Source organism: Larimichthys crocea, chromosome III (genome assembly GCF_000972845.2).
Source record: "Larimichthys crocea isolate SSNF chromosome III, L_crocea_2.0, whole genome shotgun sequence".
Classification (NCBI taxonomy): domain Eukaryota; kingdom Metazoa; phylum Chordata; class Actinopteri; family Sciaenidae; genus Larimichthys; species Larimichthys crocea.
Genome location: NC_040013.1, coordinates 24329508 through 24347489, shown reverse-complemented (window position 1 = coordinate 24347489; position 17982 = coordinate 24329508). Strand labels below are relative to the sequence as shown.

Sequence of the window (17982 nt, the reverse complement as noted above, 5' to 3'; positions counted from 1 at the left end):
ATATAAATAATATATATATATAGATATATAGAATATATATATATATATATATATATAATCTTTATAATATTATATTAAAAATACACCACTAGATTCCTATCTACCTTCTTCCAATCCGCATATACTCCGCATTATATTCCACGCTCTTTTCTATGGCTTACGGTCTGCGTCACCTTTAGGTGTGTGTGTCTTGATTGCGCTGCAGCCATCCGCGTCTGCCATTGCCCTACTCCCTCATGCTCATCTGCGCTTCGTGCGTCAGCTCGCTGGTAGTGTGCGTATGTGTGTCGTGTTCGTCGTCGTTGATCGCCTGTTGTCCTTCTGTGTGGTCACTCTTTAGAGTCGTATGTTCTTCGGTACTCGTTTCTTGTGGTACTCATCGTGTGACATGCTAACACAGCGGGGGACGGGGGGAGGGGGTCGTAAACAGCTTTATGATTATAGTTGTTTTTAACGACTGCAGTTGTTGTAAATTGAAATGATGGCTGTTGGCTGGCGTGTGTTGTGTAACTGGAAAGTGTGAGTGTGTGTGTGTGTGTTGCGTGGGGAGAGATAAATTAGGAGGAATGTTGGAGTCTGTATTAATTTGCTATATAAGTGTAATGTTCACAATGTAGTACACTCTGCTAGATTGTGTTTTCGTGCCTGCCCTATGAATATTTATCGGGAAGTTTTTCGAATGCATGTTTATCCACTGTGCATGGATGTGTTTTGTTTTTCTTTCAGAGTTAGTGTATGTGTGTGTGTGCACTGCACATCCATAAAAGTTTATATTGTCAGGCGGTAATGATGTAATTGCTGCATCGGAGGCTGAATGCAAAGCCAGCCTCTTTTCTCCCTGATGCCTGTATAATGCTGCGTCCCTCTGGACCAAAATCAGCTTTTCTGCAGGTTTTTCACTGTCAGGGCCATTTTACCTGCTGCACAAATGCCGGTAAACCTCTTAAGCCCATTCTGGCCCATTTCTTTCTCTCTTCCCCTCCCAACTAGTCTCAGAGGATTCAGCCAAGACAAAGACACAGCCTTTCCGGCTATTAAAGCCATTTAAAGGTATCCCCATGTTGAACATGCTTGAAGTATATTGCTGTCAAATGTATTGTGATGCCTGTGATCGGTATTTTTTTTTATACTTCGTAGTGTCTGCTTGCTGCAGTGCTGCACCAGGGGCTACTAATTAAAAATGGACTTTGGCAGTCCACCTGTCATGAGGATCAGATGATGTCATATGCTAATTTTCACATCAGCGGCCTAGCCGTACCACTTTGACATCGTCTTAAAAGTTTCATAAAGGAAACGAACAGACTTTAAAGGCAGTTAAAATGAAATATATATGCGCCGTTCACCTCTTCGTTTAAAAATGAAATTGAAAAAAAGAGTGCAGGTCTGCAGGCAGGGATGGTTTCTGATGAAACAGCTCAGGGGAAACATTGAAGCGTTCTGCAGATACAAAGAAAAAGCAGTGAAGTTGTTACTGTGAAAATAAGATAATATGTAACTTTATTTGTGTTGTTTTTCACAGAAATATTTCTCATGAAATGAAGGTGCTTTTGTTGAGATCACAAAAGTGAAGAAGTAAACCACCATGAAAATAGAGGGCCAAGGTTAAAATAAGGAATTTGTGCCAACAGGCAGCTTTAGATTTTTGTAACCAGGCTGATATAGATAGTTACAAAATAGTTTAACTTGCCTGAACTTAACCAAGCCTATCAGGAACACATATACACCTAACACAGGGGTGTCAAACTGTTCCACAAAGGGCCGGTGTGGCTGCAGGTTTTAGTTCCAACCAACCAAGAGCACACAGTTTGACCAATCAACTCTCTGAAGACTGAGATCAGTAGATTAAATGAGTCAAGTCTGGTGTGCTGCTGTTTGGTTGGAAGGAAAACCTGCAGCCACACCGGCCCTTTGTGGAACAGTTTGGAGACCCCTGACCTAACACATACCTTTGGCTCTGACAGAGGACACATATAACCCCCATTTTAAAAGCCCTGCACTGGTTACCCATTAGTTTTAGAATCGATTTTAAGATTCTCTTATTGGTTTTCAAATCACTGAATGGCCTGACACTGGCCTACCTTTGTGACATGTACCAAGCAGGTCCCTCAGATCCTCGGCATCTGGACTCCTAGTTGTCCCTAGAACGTCCACAAAGAAGTTTGGTGAGGCCGCTTTTAGCTACTGCGGCCCCCCATCTCTGGATCTGAAGGACTGCACCTCTGTAGACATTTTTTAAAAACAACTTAAGACATCCCTCTTTAGCCTGGCTTTTACCTAAGGTGCCTCTCCATTCACTGCTGAGTCATGATCACTCCCTGTTACTTTTTACTTTTATATCTGGTGCTTATTTACTGTACTGTACTTTCACTGTAACTGTTCTTAAATTATGCTTTGTACCCTATATGTCTTAATTTATCTTCTTATTTGTTTCGTTGTTGTAGTTGTACTCTTCTTCTAATTTCTAGTTTTTCATGCAAATGCTCTCTTACCTTAAGTTTTTGTCTATTTCTGTTTTTACTCTGCTCTGTGAAGCACTTTGGGCTACAGTTCTGTATGAAAGGTGCTATAGAAATAAATAAAGTTTAATACTACAAATCACAAATGGCAACTGCTCACTCATTACGCTATTTGCCATTACTTTCATGGTAAGCTGTGTCCTAGAAGTTGCTCTGCTGTGTGCAACTATCTCAGAATATGCACATCCACCTCCAACTGTCTAGAAACCAGACATCAGGAGGCTGTGAGGCTTCCAACACGAAAAAAACAACAAACTCTGTTTTGTTCCTACAGGGCAGGAAAGTGAATGAAAAATCAATTATGTCTGTAATAAATAATCCGCTTAACACGGGGGAGTCTAAACATGGACAACAATGGCTTTTCAGGAGGTTTTCATAGCTGAGGGCCAAAAAAATTTGCTCTAAAGCAGCAGGGTGCATCTCTCCCTCTCTCTTCCTCTGAGACACACACACACACACACACAAAGAAAACAGGTGCACTCATACAGTAAACACACACGACTGTTGATGAAGACGGATCGCAGAGTTATATTTTGAGGGATGAGATAAGGTGAGAGGTGAGGAGCAGCTTGTATAGCGATTTGTGAGCCGTGTGTGGGTGTGTGTGCTGATGAAACAAGTGGAAATATGTTTAAGACTTTAACTTATTTTTGTTTTAATGATGCAACAGACACTATAACGTGTGTTGTTTGAACACATATGGAAAACCATTTCATTTGTTAGGCTCCCATTCATTAGTTCACATGGAAAAAGCGTGTTCCTCTTTGACCCGAATGATATAAGACATGTTTCGTTGGTCTCAACTGCTGAGGGTCTGACGTGTCTTTAAGAATGTCCCAGGCCAAGAGAATGAGTCACGAATGTGTCACAAAGTCAGGATCAAACAAAAATTGTTATTTGAAAATGAAAAATGGAAAGATCAGACAGTGAGTGACAGACGCTGGAAACCAACTCGGGAACTGCAAGAGGATTATCCGATGTGAAGAGATACTGTTTGTAGAAAGTTATTTTTCAGTGTTTTGAGGAGCATAAACACATTTTCTTTCAGAGGTAGAGGAAGATGTTTTAACTTAAAATGGAAAAACAGAAACTGCATGATTAAACACCATGGCAAAACATACGTTTCTTTCTTTTTAAAACAACCCTGCAGTCTGTCTGAGTCAACATGTATCAGGTCTGTGGCTCCGGACAGCACAGGGGGGCCACACGCTTGCACCAGCATCCCAGCACAGAAAACACGATGATGGATGGTGCAGTCAGTGGATTTAGTGGTGCTGTAGCATCCAGCAGGTTTGTCGGGAGTTCAATTGAACAAAGTGCTGCAGAATACTGGAGAGCACAAAAGAACTGAAGCTTTTTTTTTTTTTACCCCCTCACAGGCTAATCTCATAATAACCTACAAACCATATGGGTGGTGGCTTGCGTTGTATTCTCAGTGTGTGTGTGTGTGAGAGAGACAAGGAGATAGAGAACATGTGAGAATGTATTTGGCAGAAAATAAAATGGTCGGCCTTACGTAAGAGGTCTGAACATTGGCCTTAGGTAAGAAAGATGTTCATCCACAGCTATTGCATCAGTGTCGCACGATGTTCTACAACACATGTTTGAGGAGAGGAGGCTTACGTAAGGGCTCGCTGGTTTTTTATCCCATGTATAGAGCATTTTGGTCGCTTTGTGCAAAACAATATGTACACTGCAGATATAGAATACAGTCATTCCTGCTCAGTTTATGATATGTAATTATTCAAATTAAAACTATGCACCTCTGGCCTGATCTATTTTAATCTTTTACCTGTATGACCCTCTGCTTTTCTCTGTCAAATAATTGAGTGCATTCATTAACTTATTGTGTATATATATATATATCAAGCAGATTTAAAAAGAGGGTGCTACGGGTCATACATAAGTGGAGGGTTGTGTCTATCTTTATATATCTAGCTTTGTGCAGGTATAATTATTTGCAGCTGTGAAACCTGTGCATACTTATTAATCAAAAAATGCATTTTAGATATGAGGATTGCAACTTTTGACATTTTTTTTTAGGTAGGCAGAACTGATTTATGAATGAAAAAACAAGTTTTAAATAGGTAGGCAGAACTGATTTATGAATGAAAAAACAAGTTTTAAATTAAAACATAGGAAGGTTTTACTGCTGCGTTCATAAACATGACAGCAAAATGTCTACCACAGCGTTTTACCTTTGCGGTGTGTCATATTAAGTGGAAATCTTTCCCTCTTTCCAACAGATTGCGTTCTCTCAGCACAACAGCATCATGGACCTGGTGCAGTTCTTCGTCACCTTCTTCAGGTAAGTCTTTCCTGACCTGTCAACATATTTACCGTAGGTACAGTGTTGTTGCAGCTGATCCTCGCGGCTGCTCACTTGGGTTCACATCCCAGAGGCTCTTTGCACAGCTGGGCCATAACCTGAACTCACTGAGTTACAGTAGGTGGCAGCAGCCTCAGGCAAGACTGTTCACTCCCAGCAGCTCCGGCGACCTTCTGCATCTGCTCAACAGCAACAGGAAAAGTGTTGGGCAACTCCTCGGTGTGAAAAAGGGAAATTATGGTTAAAAAATGCTTCATTTGATAAAAACACATTGCTGTAAGTTATTTGCAGGTCAAAAGGAGTAAAATCATCTACTGTAGGTTAAAACTGGATTGGAGATACTGAATAATCTTTAATAACATTTATTTAAGACCTGCTTTATGCTGGAATATGGACGTTTACACTAAATTTGTGAGTTTTTTCCCCACCCTCTTCACTCCTCTTCACTTCATAATGAGAATGCTACCAAATCAAATCTATGATTGAATCTAATTATTTGGTGAGGATGTAAATGCATGTTATTTGCCACCATACAAGAGACAAGAGTAAAAAAGAGAGAGTGACAGATTGGAGGCTCCTGGTGAGAGATCAGTCAGGAGCTAAGCTGCCACACAAACACACACACACACATGCGTACTCCAGCGAACATCTGTACAGATGGCACACGGCAGTGGATTTCCGTTTGTTTACGGTGTGGTCGCAGAATTATTAATTTATTTGCAACAGATATCTCGGATAAATCTGGAACTATCTGCATGACCAGATACCACTGGCACAAAGTGAGGATTTTTTCTTTTTTTGTGTGTGTGTGTGTGTGATTTGGATCAGATCCTGGAGCCGCTCAACATCCTGTTGTGTGTGCATATGTTTTCCTGTCTGTCTGTCTGCAGCAGGGTGTTGTTTAATTACACTAATGCTCAATAACATTTAAGGTAAATGGACTTAAATCTCCCAAAAATCATCACCAGCATCATTTCCACACACACACACACACACACACATCCGGCTCATTGAAAATCAACCAGCTAGACAAAGCAGTGATTTTTTTTGGACTGTGTGTGTGTGTGAGATGGTGGATATAATGAGAGAGTGTTTTTGGGGGAAGAAGTCTGGAATGAAGTCTGCTGTCTTCAGGCAAGATTCTGCCACTCAGCTATGACACCGGACAAGTGTGTGTTTGTCCGCATGTGTGTGTGTGAGTGTGTGCAAGCACCCTCTGTGTGCGTGTGTGTGTGTGTGTTTGTGTCAGTGTGCAGCCATGTGAGGCAGTGAGGCGTTTTTGTGCCCACGGCCCGGCTCCCGGACATCAACGACCTTTAGGCCAGCATAGAGAGGTGATGTCATCAGTAGGGGACAGCGTCAAATTTTGCCGGGAGAGTTCGGTGTCAGCTTTTTTGTGTGTGTGTGTGTGTGTGTGTGTGTGTGTGTGTGTGTGTGTGTGTTAGTCACTGCTGTGTTTATTAGCTGCTCTCTTCTGCACCACTGAAAAAAAGGTTCTGTGCTACGACTCCAGGACTATTTTCTGTATTTGTTGTTGGTTTATTTATTGTTTTTATATAATGTAATGTGCATGTTTTCTCTCTGCTGGAAAAGATGTTTAGCTCTTTTACTTTTTACTTTTGCATTACCACAACGGGAAAAAAAATACTTCATTAAAAGAGAATCATAAAAAAAAAACTACTCAAACTTGCTTCAGTCAACATTTTTAGATATTAACAGTGCAAACGATGTGACAACCCTGCACGAAATGATCACAGACTGTAGCCCTACAAAGCCTTTTAGCCTTGTTTATCTCAGAGTTTTGGCTGAGTAGCACATTTACTGTATGAACTCCGTCCAGCACCAAAGATAGCAGACAGATAGCAACTAGTCGCTGAAGGAAGTGGAACATCAGTCAGCTAAAGAGCCACGTGTTTTTCTCCGGAGTGCGGAGTCGCACCTGCATCCATCAGGTAGACACGAACGCGACTCTAGCGCGGTAATGTTATGCATCTTCCGAATATGCAAATACGAATCAGTCCACTTAAACAGTCACAAGAAATGATGCAGCCTTAACTAACAGTATGTAAATATTAGAATTAAAATGCACTTAATTATTACAAATAACAGTAAACAAAGTGTCTTAATGTTTTAAATCATGCACTGTAATGTTTAGGTGTAATACGCTTTCTCTGCTGTTCAGGATTTGTTTCTCTGTGCACATACAGTGCAGGCTTATATGCATGCGTGCAGGTATCTGTACATTTTCTTGGCTCCACTGTATGCTGATGTGGTCAGGAGCCAGAGTGCCCAAGAGCCTGAATCATGACTCCCAGTGTGTGTGTGTGTGGGAGAGAGAGGTAGCCTGTAGGCAGAAGGCCCAGTGATTAGATGCAGTCTGGCTCTGGGCAAGATTAGAGGAGGGGAAAAAAAAATGCAGCAAATATAGAAAGAACAAGGAAATATTCACACTGAATTTATATCTGTGAACTTTTCCCTCCTAAAGCTGAATGAACATGTTAGAGGCGTGTCGACTGTCGGTGTATTTCATTTGTTTTCTACTGCAGCAAACATGTGATTAACATGTTTTATGTGTGTTTGTTGTGGACTACAGCCCGGTCAGTTTATGGATTCATGCTGTTGGAATACATATTAGTTGGTTTGGCATCAGGTCATTCCTGAAAAGATGTTATTGCTCCAAAACCTGTATATATCTCTCAGCCTTTTCACAAATGTGCAGGTCATCCATCCATCCACAGTGGTGAACGCCTCCCCATCTGTACATCAGAAAGATTCAGCCTGTCTGTGACGTTCTTTTTTATATGTAATCATGTTACTGATCTGCTGCCAGTTAACCTGCTTACTTCATTGTGAAATGTTCCTTTTAGCATTTCACAACTTTTCCGATATTCTTTTTTAGACATGCAAGTTGGCATCAAATTCAAATTATATGATACAATTTCTCCGTTTCAACATCTGATAGGTTTGAATGTTTTACACGTCATCAAGTTTGGTTTTATTTTTTACACGGCATGCCGACTTTTAAAAAAAAAAATATATCAATGCTTACTTTGAAGCATGAGAGAAAGTGCTTTTTCACGTTTCCTCTTAAATCTGTCTGCAAATGTTTGCCTTCACTGAGGCCAAAACAATCGCATGGCTCCAGTAATGATTCCATTTGACAGCGAGTCAAATCTAAAACATGTGAAATATGATGGGAGCTGGCAGGGGAAATACAAGGACTGAAGATAATTGAGATAAAAGACGACACTTTTGCTTAATCCAAAAAAAAAAAAAGCTTTTAATGTGTGTTCTTGTACAAAGTCATAATTTTAAAACGAAAATTCAATTCTTTAATGACCCAGGATTAACTCGCTGATGAACTGAAATATCTTCCTACAAAGATTTTGAAAAGTTTAAAACGCTTCTCCTCTTCCCGTCCCTCCACCTCCCTCCATCCATCCATCCTCATGCGTTCTTTTTCTAAGAAGGGGCATTGGAAAAAAAATGAAAATGGCCATAATTAAACAGCATTCATGTCTGCGCTCTCCACAGTCTCACATGCTAATTGGTGACACTGCGGTTCAGCTTTGTCCAATTACTCCCGGCTCTCGCTCGCTTGATTAGCAATCGGTTTCTCTCTCGGTTTCTCTCTCTCTCTCTCTTCCACAAAACAGAAGAGAAGCTACTCAGCACTAAGTGGCTCATGAGACTCCGGAGCTCGCTCACTTCATTTCAAAATGACCGTCGCTATCAGCGTTCACGTCCGCCAGGATTCTCTGTGGAGAGTTTTAGTCCAGTGTTTTTTTTGAAATGTCGTTTAGTTGTCTCCATATTCTTTCAGGTTTTGAAGTTGATTTATTTCTTTCGGTCAGCAAACCCATAGGCACTTAAACATGGAGGAGCTGTTTGGTGGTTTTTAGCTGAAAAAGCTTCGCACTGTCTGTCTCTAGACCCTCGACTCGGATAAAGAAAAGCACCATCACCATCTGTATATTACAGATGGTGATGGTGCTTTTCCTCCAAACCAATCAAATCAAACTGATTGTGGCGTATCGTTTCAGGTGGAAGGAATGCGAACGTCCTGTTTGAGAAATACTGAAGAGTTTGAAGCAACAAACAACCTCAGAAAAGTTATCATGGTGACAATCATTTTATCTTTTCTCTTTTGTAGCAATTATGCCCAAAAAAAACATATGAAATATGGGGTCCATGTTACACAGTAGTCAACCAGGAATGCACTCTTGCATGTATTTGATTGGCCGACGCGATACCATGCTGGATGGCGATGCATTGCCTGGCACAAGTTTAAATTTTCTAGCTTTCTGCTGCTCCATCACTGTGCTAAGGTCATCCTGAACTTGCCTTAGGTTGACTGGTATACAGATAAAATTCAGTTTGTAAAAAAAGAAGATGTGATGTCGGTCTGTGGGCAGCGACTCTACAGGGGAACAAAAGACGGGCATGTCAAGTTGATTCAAACTGAATATGTGAATAGTCCATTTTTAGAGAGCAGCTCTACGTGGGAAAGCAAACGGTTTATTAGGATGTTCAGATGTGTAAAGTAGCCATCTGGTTCACAGGCAAGCTTCAGTTCATGTAATTCACATGTTTCTCATCTGCTGCAAAGGTAACAAAAAAAACAACAGCTAGTTGAAGTTACATGTTGAAAACATTACAGGGAGAGAACCTCCAGCTTCTCTCTCAGGACCTCAGGCCTGTCTCTGCACTCAGAGTTGATTTGCTGCTGGTGCAGATAGAAAGCTGTTTCCGATTGTGTGCTATCTGCGGCTCATGTTCAACGAATAGCTTATTGATTTTTCTCTCTGCCCGCTGGGGTTCAGATGTTTCAATGTGTTCTCCTGCATGTGTGTGTGTGTATTATATGTTCTGTGCTTTTTGGATTTTGCTTGGTGTTTGGTTTAACCAAGCCACACCACTTACACTTGCACGGACACAGCCTCCCACGCAATCATCTACACACTCCTCATGTGGACCCAGACTCGGTCTTGCCCACATTCCCTGGTTGTTTAATCAGTTCGATTGCTATTACCTGTGGCTGAACAGTCTTAAACCAGAACCTATCAAGAGGCTCAGCGGAGTGTTAACAAACCCACAGGACACTCCCCCCTCCTCCCCCTTCTTCCTTCTCCCTAATGCCTTGGTAATAGTGACAATTAGCCACTGCACTCCATTGGTTAGATGGCTAAGCTCGAGCCCTGTGGCCCATTAATGGCGAGCTGAGGTAATACAGACTGAATGGGGAATCTTGGGCCTGATTGGATTTGAATCCCAGCCAGTGCAGGGTTTTTAGAAGCTACATTTGGAGGATGGAAAATCATTGCAAGTGAGCTACTGTGTGTGTGTTTGTCTTTGCTGTAAGCTGGTGCCTGGCCTGCCATGAACCCATGAACATGCAAACGGGGTACTAGTTCAAGGATTTTAGATTAATAAAATCTATTTTGTAGCAGTCATTGGTGATAAACTGGGGTACCAGCCCGATTTAACCTTTTTACTACCAGCGTACAGCCAGCAAAACCCGAAGGGAGCTTATCGTTTGGACAAAACACAGCGAACTTCATGTCACTTACAGTGTTACAAGCAGTGATAGTGCAAAATACAACACACAGTGAAAATATAATTTACCCCTTCCTTTAATTCTCCCAGAGTCAATGTCTTATCACAAAAAGTTCTGGGTTCAGGCGAGACTTCCCTGACTTCCCTGAATTAGGATTTCTCGAATTCAGTCCAAGTGAAACCTCTTGTTAGAGTAGCTGCTTTGTAATTTGAGTCAGACATTCAGGTGTTGCCTCGTGTACTCCAGCCCAGAGTAAGTGGCCGGCTCGCAGGGATAAGTGGCCTGGGTGCTGAACGGATGGTTGGTGGGTAAATGGCGTGATGGGTCCAGACTGCAAGGACAGGCAGACTAGCAAATGGTGACCTTTTTGCATGCTGACAGACACTTTGATAGATTGACCTCTTGTATGTGTTGGCCATTGACAGCAAATAATTAGTGGAGTCTGTGAAGTGAAACCAACATGGAGGTATCTTGAACCTGCGTTCACCAAAATGCCACAGTTTATGTTGCACTTACCAAACTGGACACCGCATTGCAAAGTGCTTTTTGGCAACATGATGCACTTTGAGAAGCACTTGAAGACACGGATGGGACTCAACCACCCTTAATGTTAAAAAAAAATGCCTCTTGGACACATGCTGTGGACAAAATATTGTAAAGGGGGCTCTACCGTGCTATCTTAAGTCTGACCAAGTTCCTCAATATACAACTCATTCTCATGTAAGGACAACATCATTCCCTTGTGCCACCCAAAACCAGCTACAGAGTTTTATGGTGGGAAAATAATAAAGCTTTTGGGAAAGATGATGGTTTGAGTTGAGTTGAGTTGTTAAGGTTAGGAATGATTTCAAGTCTACTGGGTGAAAACTCTTCATATCATCTTGCAAAACTCAGCAGCTGGAGTCCTGAAACCGGAAGGTTTTCATCCAGCAGCAGCACTGAGCATCTTGCCCTCATCACCGGAGGGGATTTCCTGGTCGAGCCGCGTCTGACTGCAGCTGAAGGTCGAGCGTGGACTGAAGAGGCCATGACTGCAGCCTTCTTCAGCAGACTGGGTCTGAAAATGTCACGCTCATTACGGCACTAATATCCTTCACAAAGCTGTCATCCTCACATAGAGACACACAGGAGGACACATCACACACACACACACACACACAGATAGATGAAGAGGGGGATTGTTCCGGCGCTGCTGTCCTCAGCAGTTTCTCAGGGACTTCCTGTTGTTAAGTCTTTGCGTGCGCTTGTTTTGAGTTCTTGTCAGAAGTTCTGGTAGAGAGAGGAGCTTTGTGTTTGGCCAGATAACTTTGCCCTCCAGACATTGAACTTTGAGGCTGGCTGTGTGTGTGTATGTGTGTGTGTGTGTGTGTGTGTGTGTGTGTACATCAGACCTTGTTCTTTGTTAGAGAGCATCATGTCGCTCGTTGACCTCTTGCCGCCCCTTGCTGTCCTAAAATCCCCAGCTGCCTGTGGTCACCGCGGTTTTGTATCTCGCCACAAATTTCCCAAGAATCTCTCTCTCCTCGGTCGTCTTCACTCTCTGAAAAGTGGAGCCTGAGGGCAGTAAATCAGTGTGAAGATTCTGCACTATGCTCGTATTGTGGTTGTGTGATTTCTTTTTCCTTTTTGCACTCGGAGGTGTTTTTTCAAAGACAACTACAAAGACTACAAGCATGAAATACATTATTATTTTTTAAATAATATTTTCTGCAGATCCCGGACCCTGAGTAGAGCTATGCAATGTGGAGGAATTGCCCAATAATTGCATAATGATTTAGAGATGTACAGTAACCTATTTTCAAAAGGGAAACTACAAAAGACATCGTAAGCATGAAAACATGTCATTAATGTTTTTCTCACATTTTCCTTTTTAAATATTATTATTTTTGCCCATTACGCTTATTTCTTGTCAACAGCAGCTTCCTTTGTTAGTTGTAATGCCACGTTATTGGACCATGGTTTGTATAAGTGCACCAACAACGTGCTATTAAATGTAAATATCTTTAAGTCTGAAGCGGCGGCTCCTAACATTTTTGACTTGTGCCCCTTTTGAAAGGTTGATATGTCTAGAAGTAGTGAGCGGTTCAAGCAAATCATCCACAAGACTACAGATGTTTTTGATGTTCTTTTCATGTCTTGACCCCTTTAAATTTATCATGTGTATGTGACCGACCACACGAGCTCAGCTGCATTTCTTTGTGTAAATGTGTTAATGAACCACTGAAGTACATGATATAGGTGTCCCCACACTTGTATTCAGAGTTAACTACCTTCCCCCGAGTTTGTTTTAAGGTAATCTGTTGTCAATTTGCATTCTCATTCTGGTCAGAGTTGAACTTTTGTTTGAAAGATAATATTGCCTGATCACTTCAAAATGATTGGAGTCATGTTAAATGACTGTCAGCTGTCCGTGCGTTGTTGATTCCTAGAAGATTCTTTTGAGTCTTCACACAGTTCACAGATGAGCTCTGTGAAACAAAATTGAACTGTTTTTAATATTGGCATCAGACGAGTGATCAATGTGTACAATAGAGCTATCATGAGCCAATCCTACAGATTGTATCGTAGTTTTTTAAGGCTACTTTTTGAACCTTCATTTTTATAGTGACAACTCAAGAGTGACAGGTACGTATGGCAGCAAAGCGGCCACAGGTTGGAAGTGAACCCTGGGCCGCTGCAGCAAAGGCCTGAGCCTACACGGGGCACATGTTGAATCTTCTTTGAGTTTAGACACATATTTATGCGTAACATCACTAACAAATCAGTCGTCTCCTTTTTATTAGCAGATCGTTGCGTATCTCAGGTCTGGATGGTCCAGCTGCTGCTCAGATAATAGAGCGGTTTAGCTGTTAATCCCAGGGTTGGTGGTTCCTCCTCATATCCAAGACACTGAACCTGTGATAGGCAGGCCAGCAGGTTGCAGCTCAAGTGCCATCAGTGGGTAAACCAGAGGAAAACTGTACAGGCTTTTGTCCGTTAAGGTAGAAATGCAGAATGTATATGCAGTTCATTCACCATTTAGTTGGCCACAGCTCTTATTTCACTGTTGATTAACACTGGGGCGTTAAACAAAAGTAGATTCAAACTGATTTTTGGACGAGAATGAAACAAAAGAACCAACTTAAAGTGTCGCATCACGACTGCAGGCGATTGCACCATCTCATTCTGTATATTTTCTGTTCGAGCACTGCTAAGGAATCATTCACGACTGACCGACTGATTAATCCCGCGTCCCTCTCCTCTCTGCAGCTGTTTCCTGTCTCTGTTACTGGTTGCCGCAGTGGTTTGGAAAATCAAACAGACCTGCTGGGCCTCACGACGCAGAGAGGTAGGACCCATCATCATCTTGTGTATAGTTGTTGTGTTTTCTCGTGTGTTTATGTGTGTACAGTATATGCATACAAGTGCATGCTGTCAAGCCGTGTGTGTGTACTTCACTCTGCTACACACAAGCTGTCACAGGGAAGACTGAAGTAAATATACACTGACACATCCTCCTCATACCCACAGTCGTGAAGGGTGGGTTAATGTCACCAGTCCTGGATAAGGAAAAAAAAAAAAGATCTCTCCACATAACGAGCGTCTCCGTGACTATAAACAAGGCCATCCCCCTTAATTAGTGCTCCTCATGAACCAATTAACTCAGATGAAGTGATGCTAAACGAAGTGGAATGGAGTGATATATCACTTAAAGCCTCAACAGATGCCGTCTCATTTCATATTTACTCCTGACCCCCCCATACAGACACTGACACAAACATAATTTACACCCCAAATCAATTCACCAGCTCGACTGTTAGACTTCTCTCTCTTTTTTTTACTAATAACTCATGGTCTCTTTTCTCGCTTGTTTAATGTTTTAACGCATTTTTTCTGTTTTGTTTGTTTGTTTGAGTCACCGGGGAGGAATCAGTGTTATGAGCAGCGATGATAATAGTCTGTTTTTATTGTTGTAATCCACACACTGGGTTCCACTGGGAACTATTGTGCTTAAATACACTTGTTGGGTTTCTTGGTCTCCCTCCTGCCATGACTGCCGTTCTGTCATTATGCAGAAAACGCTGCTGCTTTCATGCGCAAATTAAATTTCAGTTTTTAAAATGTTGGTGACATGTTGGTTTTTTGGTCTTTTTCAAAAAGAATTGGCTTTAATTATGGGGAGCTGTAATCTGTTTAAGTGGCGTAAACTAAACCCAACGCTCAGAGAGAGAAGTTGATGTCAAAATAGAGGAAATAGTCCAAAGCGGTAGTTAAGGGTAAAGCTCATTGATCTTATTACTTATTTTATCCAATTTTTTAGGTTTTTATCAATAGAAATATAAAGATATTTAGAGCTAATTGTGAGGTTTACACCAACTAAAACATTCAACATTTTTAGACAGTGGACGGATGTGTAAAATAAAATGGGTTACTCATAGCAATGAACCTTCAAAGAATTGGTTTTACAGCCCACATTCATACTGTCGTGTTTCAGTCTTGCTCGTCTTATCTGGGTTATTTTCAGTCGCTGTTTTCATTGGAACATTTTTAAACACCCACTGTACTCGGTCTGCTCAGCACCAAACAGCAGACAGACAAAGTTGAGGACTAGCTGGTGAAAATAGTGGAGAATTTAGTAGCTGAAGAGTTGAAAACCAAAACAATGGTGAAAGAAAATAAAACTCCAAATGAATTAATGTTTCCTGGCGTCAGCTTCGTATGCGAAAAGGCATCTGTTGCTTACACATTCGTGTACATTCATCAACCTCGTACAATGTCCGTTTGTTGTTGCGCCTTCCTCAAATAGCCCAAAAGAAAATTTAATGCAGGTTTAAACAAAACAATTAATAAGGTAATTTAGGTATTTTTCAACCTGATCCCTATTTATTTTTTGTGTCTGATGACTAATGGGGACGACTGTTTTTGAAATTGGTCCAGTATTGAGCGAGACAAACCAAGTCTTTGTACTGTTCCAGCTTCAGTACTCTGTTCCTGTTGAGTTTAAATGAAGTGTTACGACGTTACAAGGTAAAATTACGTTTTTTTGTCAATGAGGTCTGGTGGCTTTGAACACAGCGAGGTATCTGATGAGGTCCACCTCGGGATCCTTTCCATCCTGTTGTCCTTGTGTCTCCATCCTCCTGCTTCAAGTCTTCATGTTACGGGTTGTACGTTTCCGGTGGAGTGATCTGGAGATACCTGCACTATGATGTGTGTTTAGCCACCTGTGACCTGACTAGCAGGCTGTTTGTTTAGGCTTGTTTTCCCCCAGTGCGAGAAGCAGTGTACCGGCTGCTGGCAGGCCGGCCGACACTCGACTACATTATTTATGAGAGAGTCTCATATCACAGCAGAACCGCAATGCTGCATTTACTGCACTGTTGGTTTATTTACCCAGGCTGCCTGCGATTTCTCCAGCTCTCTGTCTTTCTCTCTGTCAGTCTCTCCCTATTTCATACTGAGGGCTTTTTTTTTTAACCATCTCTCCCTTTAGATAACAGAGGATCTAATAAATGGAAACCTCTGCCTTCGAGCGAGGAATCGTCACTGTAGGAAGCGATTAAACTTCACTTTCTCTCCATCATCATCCACAGTTAATGTCCTATTTGAAATCAAATCAGCTACTTTTTTTCCATCACATAATTAATTCATCCAAAACGGCACAAAGGAAGCAAATGGGATGCCCTCAAAGTGTGATCTTTCACTTTAAGGCAGCTCAAGCAGCGGCGGAATAAAGAAAAAAGGAGAAGTGCATTTAATAGATTTCGTTGAGTAATGGTACTCAGCCAGCCTTAGAGGGACACCATGACATTTCAAAAATGTACTTAGTTCATTTTCTTCACCAGACAGTTGTTACATTACAGGGAAATCTTTCTGGATTTGTCCTTTTAGCTACCCCCCAAAAATGTCATCAGTGATTCAGACTGCTGTAAGCAACCGAGGCACAATGCAAAGTATGTTAACGAGCCGAGTGTCAGCAGAGAAAGCCCTTTAACCGGAACGGAACAACGCTGCCTGTCGCAGGAAACAAGCAGATAAATGTTCAAAATGTCAGATTTCATGTCTGATGTCATTGTGTCTTATATTTTAATGTTTGTGTTCACACAAGCTTTGCCTCCGGCTGCATGGGAATTAAAACCAGTTTTGGCTTCTGGCCGTGGATAAAGACGAAATGTAGGAATTAGAAAAGAGGAAGAGAGGAGCGGAAGGTTTGTAGCACTTCATATTAACCCTAATATAATCTTAATTAGACGTTATTCTCATTGTTGATCTGATAGCTGCAGAAAGCACCCTGTGAATCACCTGGAATATATGCATGTATTAAGACCAAGTCCTTACCGCAGTGACCCGGGGTTTGATTTCAGCCCTTAGGTGCATGTCATCCCCTGTTACTCAGCCTTCTCTCCTGCGTCGCTTAAGCTGTCCAATAAAGTCGCAAAGGCTTAAATATTAATAGGCGCGCAATAAATGATTTATTAACCTTTTATCTCACGTTGGATCAAGTACCCCTAAAAGAATAGTAAACTAAAAAAGTGTGCAGAAATGGAGCAAGCTTATTTAATAATTACAGACATTATAGGTTTTTAAAATGCTATTCTAATCATCATCAGAAGAGTTTTATTAATGTTCTTTAGCAGTTCATAAACTGCCAAGTTTCTTATCAGCGCTCATAAATGTTTAATAATCTAACAATGAATGTGTTTACAGTTATTAACAGTTATTATCTTAATGTTAATAAACATCTTATAATAGCCTTCTTACTACTGACTAAAGCTTATACGCATTTTAGTGTAAAGATGTGCTTCACAATTGCCTATAATACTTATTGTGTGTGCTGCACGCCGCTTTGAATTTACTCCTGGTTAAAGGTCAATCAGTCCCGACTCTAACCTCGTTTGATGGTGACCTCTGTCTATGGGCAACCAATGAGGTGACAGCTGTTTGTTTTGGGAATTTTTTAAGAAAAACCCTTGAGTAAGGAAGACTGGATTCAAAGTATCAAAGTTTAAGTTGAATTTATTATTATTGTACAAGAAGGAGCGTTTAACAGTGCAACACTCAAAAGGGGTCACATTGTTTTGGTTTTACAGAGAAAAGGCTCCTGAGGAGCTCTAACAGTTGGTTCTTAAATTTTTAAAATGGGCTGTTCGGACACCTCCCACCTGATAGGGTCCTTTTTTGGTTTTCTGCTCAGTAATGAACCTTATGTTTCTTGTCCAGATGACACTTCCCTGTCCTTGAACTACTGATTTAAATTACCTCTCCTGCCAGCCTCAGTAAAACACAGTCCAAATAAGGGAGTGCACGAGACTGCAAAAAACAGGAAACACACACACTATATGAGTTAAAACATCTGAACCGCAGTATAATCCTAATTTTTTAACACTGTCGGTGACAAAAGGCCATTACCTTTGTTCAGTTGCTATAATTGTAGGAAACCACAGGTTGGAGAGGGTCAGCAGTGACCTCTGGGGCACATTGCTTTGGAAACCACTCAGCCTTGCCTTTGCACTGTGTGAATACCCCACCTACACTGCTGATCATGCGTGGAGGGCTTTGGGTCACGTGTCATCATGGAAACAATGACAAACTGTTGTTTG

At 41.4% G+C, this 17982-nt stretch overlaps 1 protein-coding gene across 3 annotated transcripts in view; it reads left to right on the top strand.

Moving 5' to 3' along the window:
• atrnl1a (attractin-like 1a) overlaps window positions 1-17982 on the top strand; it is a 241016-nt gene that overhangs the window by 135094 nt on the left and 87940 nt on the right. For 2 of the 3 annotated variants that reach the window (XM_019263833.2, XM_019263831.2), the window contains 2 exons: window positions 4763-4824; window positions 13652-13730. In XM_019263833.2, the coding sequence (XP_019119378.1) occupies window positions 4763-4824; window positions 13652-13730 (141 nt within the window). Of the gene's footprint in view, window positions 1-4762; window positions 4825-13651; window positions 13731-13807; window positions 14170-17982 lie in introns of those variants that run through there. The other variant, XM_027278322.1, reaches the window with a different exon arrangement.